Source organism: Nicotiana sylvestris, chromosome 1 (genome assembly GCF_000393655.2).
Source record: "Nicotiana sylvestris chromosome 1, ASM39365v2, whole genome shotgun sequence".
In the NCBI taxonomy this organism is placed as follows: domain Eukaryota; kingdom Viridiplantae; phylum Streptophyta; class Magnoliopsida; order Solanales; family Solanaceae; genus Nicotiana; species Nicotiana sylvestris.
The window spans coordinates 74,115,007-74,121,622 of record NC_091057.1 but is presented as its reverse complement, the minus strand read 5'-3'; the positions used below and the strand labels follow the sequence as shown (position 1 = coordinate 74,121,622).

Here is a 6,616-nt window from a genome sequence, read left to right as displayed (position 1 = left end):
GATTCTTGCAGAGTGAAGTGGATCATCTATTGAAGCAAGGGTACCTCACTGAGTTATTTAGTGAAAAAGGAAAACAAGCCTATATGAAAAATAGGCAAGAGCCACCAAAGCCTCCTTCACCCAAGAGAACAGTGAATGTGATAAGTGGGGGAGAAGATATTCACGGCATAACCTACACAGCCTCCAACAAGGTTTCTAAGGTAACAATTACACACGGGAAACGGGTGCGGCAGGTTTTAGAAAATGAAAGTATTTCGTTCGATGATGCAGATACCGAAGGAGCGATAACTCCACATAATGATGCTCTGGTAATATCTTTACTTGTACATGATACTAATGTAAAACGAGTTTTGATTGATCCAGGGAGTTCCGTAAATATTATACTACTAAGGTTATTACGTGAAATGCAAGCTGAAGACAAAGTGATACCCAAGGCGCACACCTTGTCAGGCTTCGACAATTCAAGTGTGGTAACAAAAGGAGAGGTAATTCTAACAACTTTTGCTACAGGTGTTGTTAAAGAAACTAAATTTCAGGTAGTTGATATGGAAATAGCCTACAATATGATCATGGGGAGACCATGGATACATGATATGGATGTTGTCCCATCAACTCTACATCAAGTTATTAAATTCCCATCACCATGGGGAATTCGCCAAATTCGTGGGGATCAGCAGATAACTAGAAGTATCAACGCTGTAACAGGAACAAACACCGTAAATAAAGAAAAATAGCAATTACAGAAAGCAGTTGAAGGTGTAAAAGATCAAACTTCAGCTGAACAAGAAAAGACAGATTTGGACTCGAGGCCTGATACAATTCAGGAACCTGAAGAAATGAAAGCATCAAAACAACAATTGAAGAGCTCGAGGCAGTGATATTATTTGAACAATGGCCTGAACGGAAGGTTTATGTCGGAGCCAATTTAAGCTCAGACATGCGAGGTATGATAATTGAATTTTTAAAAGCTAACGTAGACTGCTTTGCTTGGTCCCACGCTGATATGACAGGGATACCACCGGATGTGATGACTCACAAACTCAATGAGGACCCCTCTTTCACACCAATAAAGCAAAAGAAAAGAAAGCAAGGTGCTTTCAAGAACCAGGTGATTCAGGATGAGGTCCAAAAATTATTAAAAATCGGGTTGATCCGTGAGGTAAAGTATCCTAATTGGTTAGCTAACACGGTGGTCATACCCAAGAAAAATGGTAAGTGGCGCGTTTGTGTGGATTATACCGATCTAAATAAAGCCTGTCCAAAAGATTCTTTTCCTTTACCGCATATAGACCAACTAATTGATGCAACCGCAGGTCATGAACTTTTAAGCTTTTTAGATGCATATTCGGGATATAATCAAATTAAAATGGATCCTAGTGATGAAGAAAAAACTTCTTTCATCACAGACAGGGGGACTTACTGTTATAAAGTAATGCCCTTTGGTCTCAAAAATGTTGGGGCAACCTATCAAAGGTTGGTCACCAAAATGTTCCAAGAACATTTAGGGAAGACAATGGAGGTATATATAGACGATATGCTCGTCAAAACCCAGCAGTCTCATGATCATATTTCTCATCTATCTGTTACATTTGATATTTTGCGAAAATTTAATATGAAACTCAACCCAGAAAAATGTGCATTTGGAGTTGCATCAGGTAAGTTTTTGGGTTTTCTTATTTCTAACCGTGGTATTGAGGTAAATCCTTCTCAGATCAAAGCAATAGAAGAAATCCCTGATATCCTTACTAATAAAAAGGAAGTCCAAAGATTAACGGGAAGAATTGCAGCTTTGGGGAGATTTATTTCCAAATCCTCAGAAAAGTGTTTTAAGTTTTTCTCTGCACTCAAAAAGCAAGATCATTTTGAATGGAATGAAGATTGTCAACAAGCCCTTAGAAATTTGAAAGCTTATTTGTCAAAACCACCGTTATTGGCAAAACCAAAGGTGGGGGAAAAGCTTCTCATCTATCTGGCTGTATCTGAAGTTGGGGAAGTGGAGGAGGGATTATTGAGCTTGAATCTTGTCTTGAAGCCATTGGAACTGCTTATGGAAGAGAGATTTTCACAGGAAGCTGTTACAATAGATGAAGGCCCAACTTAGTTTTGTTTTGTTACTTATGTACCGGCCCATACTATAAGGCCCAATTATTATTTTGTTGTAGTAGCATGTACATGCCCATACTATAAATAGTTAGTTCATTGTAATTAGTGGATGGATTGATGCTTACAGAAGAAAATGAAAAATATCTTTCTCTATATCGTCTCTTTCTCTCGAACAGGTCTCAACTTGCTAAATTTTGTCTAATTTCTTTCATTTCCTTTAATCTTAACATGGTATCAGAGCAAACCTGGTTAATTTCCGGAGGAACTACGTTTTTGTTGTTCGATTTTCTGATCTAGAACAATTTTTGTTGCACTGTCGATTTCTAAATATTTTGGTGATTTTTTGTTCGTCCGAGCTGCAATTTTCAGTATTGATGTCGATTTCATCTTCAATTGTGCTGTTGATGCAAAGTACGTTTGAAATTTCAAGCTTCACAACATGAACGCAATTTTAGGGTTTTCTCACATAATTGATGATATTTCTTCTCTAATTTTTGCATATTATGATAGATATTTTGTGTGAACTGTTGTTTTCCTTATGATATTTTCATAATCATGGCTATTGATTCTCAAACACCTGTTGTACCTGAACTTCCGAACACAAATTTAAATCCTAACTCGATCCTTTTCATCCCTTGTATCTTCACCCTTCTGATACTCCGGGTACAGTATTATTCTCTGTTCCTTTTGCTGGGATAGGGTATGGAGAGTGGAAAGAGAGTATGATTATCTCACTTTCAACTAAAAACAAACTCCAAGTTATCAATGGTTCCCTACCCAAACCTGCACCTACCTCAGCACTCTATCCTCATTGGGAGAGATGCAATAACATGGTTAAAGCTTGGATTATGAATGCATTATCTAAGGACATATCCATGACTATATTGTATTACAAAACTACTAAGGAAGCTTGGGATAATCTATAGGAGAGATATGGTGTTGCATATATATCTCAATACTATAGTATTCAAAGAGCCATAACAGCCACTACACAGGGATCTTCTGATATAACTAGGTATTTTATAAAGTTGAAGGGTTATTGGGATGAAATTGGTAACTGTACTTTTGGTAGGCCTTGCACTTGTGGTGCCTTGCCGGAGTTTATTGAGGGACAACAACTTGTTCAATTTTTATCGGGGTTGAATGATACGAATGCTTCTGATGATGAGTCTAGTACCATTAGTTGCAAAGGCATAACTTATTCTGATCAGAGATGAAAAGTAGAGAGAGATCAAATCTGATTCCCCTATGTTCTCTTCTGATTCAGCCTCATTCCTAGCCAATTCTCTTGCTCCTCAGATTGGTCCCTCTCAAGTTAATAACTCTAGAAATTATCCTCAAAGAGTAAACTTTGATCCTAAGAAATCTATGTTATTCTGCAAGTACTGTAAGAAGTTTGGGCACACAATAGACAAATGTTACAAGCTTCATGGATTCCCCTCAGATTTTTTCACTAAGAATAAAAGAGTTGCGGCTTCTGTACATATGGATTTTACTCCTGAGACTCCTCCTCTTTCTGATCCTCAACAAGTTGTTGATGCTCCACATGGTTTCTCGAAGGAGCATTATGCTCATATTTTGTCACTTTTTCAGCAGGCCCAACTCTCATCCTCTGCTTCAACATCATCATCATCATCTACTGCTTATGCCAATTTTGCAGGTTTGGTAAACAACACTGTCTTTAATTTTGATGGTTTATTTGCATCTACCGCTTCTAAAATAGATTCAATATCTTGGATTTTGGATTCCGGGGCCACTAATCATATGACCCCTCACAAGCACCTACTTCATAATATACAACTTTTAGTCACACATTCTCTTGTTACATTTTCAAATGGATACAAAGTTAAACTTACCTCTATAGGCTGTCTATCACTGTCTTCTACTATCACCCAGAATAATATACTTTTGGTACCTTCTTTTCAATTCAATTTAATCTCTATACATCAACTTCTCACTCAACTCAGTTGCTATGCTATTCTCACTACTATTTCCTTGTTCCTACAGGGCCGTTCTCTGAAGAGGCCATTGGAAATTGGTAGAGTTGAGCATGGCCTATACATTCTGCATATGGGTTCCAGCAAATCTGATTTTGTTTCTATTTCTTATTCTAATGTAAAATCTAGTGATTGTTATTTTCATTCTGTCATTAGTCCTGTTCCCTCTTCCCTTGTTATTGATAGTTCAGTGCTTCCTACTTCTTGTACTTCTACTTTCATTAATAAAAATGATGTTTTGTGGCATCAAAGAATGTGATATATTCCTTTTGTTAAAATGATATCTATCCCACACCTGTCTTATAAATTTTCCTCTAAACAATCTTTTGTTTGTCCAATCTGCCCCATGGCAAGACAATAAAGGAATTCTTTCCCTGCTAGTATTACTCATTCTTCAAGGCCTTTTGAACTTGTTCATTTTGATCTTTGGGGCCCCTATCATACTGCCACCTATAATGATTTCAAATATTTTTTGACCATTGTAGATGACTATAGTAGGGTCACCTGGACACATCTTCTCTCTTGCAGAGGCAATGCTTTTTCCATCATTAAAGCATTTATATCCATGGTTTCCACCCATTATAATAGTAGTGTTCAGACCATTAGAACAGACAATGCCTTTGAACTAGGATCTTGTTTCTCCTATGCTGATTTTCGTAGTTCATTGGGTATCTCTCATTAGACCGCTTGCTCTCATATTCCACAACAAAATGGGGTTTTGGAGGGAAAACATAAACATCTATTAGAAATTGCTAGAGCCCTCTTGTTTCAGTCCAAATTGCCTACTAAGTATTGGGGTGAATGTATTCTCACAGCTACAAATCTGGTTAATAGATTCCCTTCCATTGTTATTTCAAACAAAACCCCTTATGAGGTCTTGAATGGTCATCCACCCTTTTATGATCATTTAAGATTTTTTGAATGTTTAGCCTATGCTTCTGTCCCTATACCTCATATAGACAAACTCTAATCCAGAGTTATACCTTGTATTTTCTGTATCCCTTTTGGAAAGAAAGGGTACAGACTCCTTCACTTACACAACCGATCTATTATATATTCTAAAGATGTCTCTTTTGTTGAACATATTTTTCCTTCTACATCTTCTCCTTCTACTTTCTTTCCTTCTTCTGATACAAGTTTTTCTTATTCTGATCTCTTCGCTCCCCCTTCTTCTCCTCATTCTCCTCCTGCACCAACTTCATTACCCTCTAGTTCTTCTGTTACACCTTCCCCTCCTCCACTTAGAAGGTCATCTAGACCACATAACCCTCTAGTTCATCTCCAGGACTATGTTTGTAACTTTGTTCCTCAATCTTCAGCCCTTCCTGTCATGCATGAACCTCAACATTATCAGCAAGTTGTCTCTAATACTGCTTGGCAGGAAGCTATGCTAAAAGAGTTTCAGGCTCTTGAGGCTAATCAGACTTGGGACATTGTCCCTCTTCTTCTTGGCAAGAAAGTCATTCCATGTAAATGAGTATATAAGATCAAATAGAGGTCAGATGGGACCATTGAGAGATACAAAGCAAGACTTATTGTTAGGGGTGACACTCAACAGGCTGGGATTGATTACAGTGAGACATTTTCCTAGTTGTCAAGTTCATAACTATCAAATGTCTCCTTATTGTTGCAGCCAAGAAGTCCTGAACTGTTTACCAACTTGATGTCAACAATGCATTTCTGCATGGGGACCTTTCTGAAGAAGTGTATATGAAGGTTCCCCTTGGGTTGTCTATCTCTGGTTCTTATCCTGATGGTTCTCCTCTTATCTGTAGACTTAGAAAATCTCTTTATGGTCTCAAACAAGTATCAAGACAATGGTTTGCCAAGCTCTCTAATGCTCTTAGATCCAAAGGATACCATTCTATTCTTAATGATTACTCCATTTTCACCAAATTTTTTGCCACTTATACTGTTATCCTTGTAGTGTATGTGGATGATATATTATTAGCTGGTGATGGCATTATGGAGATGGGGTCTTTGAAATCCTTTTTGGATGCTCAATTCAAGATCAAAGATCTTGGTAATGTTCACTATTTTTTGGGGCTTGAAGTTTCTAGTGTTGGTGAAGGCTATCTTGTCAATCAACATAAGTTTGACAAAGACCTTTTGGATGGGTTTTGACTGCACTCCTGTTGTGTCTCTTTTAGATCTAAATAGTAAGCGTACTCCTACTTTTGGGGAACTGCTTCCTGACCCTTCTCTCTTTAGATGACTGGTTGGGAAACTCAACTTTTTCCAGCAAACCAGACTTGACTTGTCATTTTCAGGGCAACATCTTAGTCAGTTTTTGAATGCCCCCAGGTATCCTCACATGCAAGCTACTTTGCATGTCCTTAGATACCTGCTTAATAATCCTGCCAAGGGCATCTTATTCAATAGTTCTATGAATTTCTCTCTCAAAGCTTATTTTGATTCAGATTGGGCCACCTGATATTCTTCAAGAAAATCTGTTACTGGTTTTTTTGTTACATTGGGTGATAGTCCTATTTGTTGGAAATCTAAAAAGCATCCTA

General features: G+C 37.7%; 1 protein-coding gene across 1 annotated transcript; it reads left to right on the top strand.

Annotated features, from left to right (window-relative positions):
* The first annotated feature begins 3,351 nt into the window (after positions 1-3,351).
* Positions 3,352-5,577, top strand: LOC138871412 (uncharacterized). Its single transcript, XM_070149289.1, has 4 exons — positions 3,352-3,768; positions 4,111-4,306; positions 4,586-4,768; positions 5,165-5,577. Exons 1-4 carry the CDS (start codon positions 3,352-3,354, stop codon positions 5,575-5,577), a joined length of 1,209 nt encoding a protein of 402 aa, XP_070005390.1.
* The last annotated feature ends 1,039 nt before the right edge of the window (positions 5,578-6,616 follow it).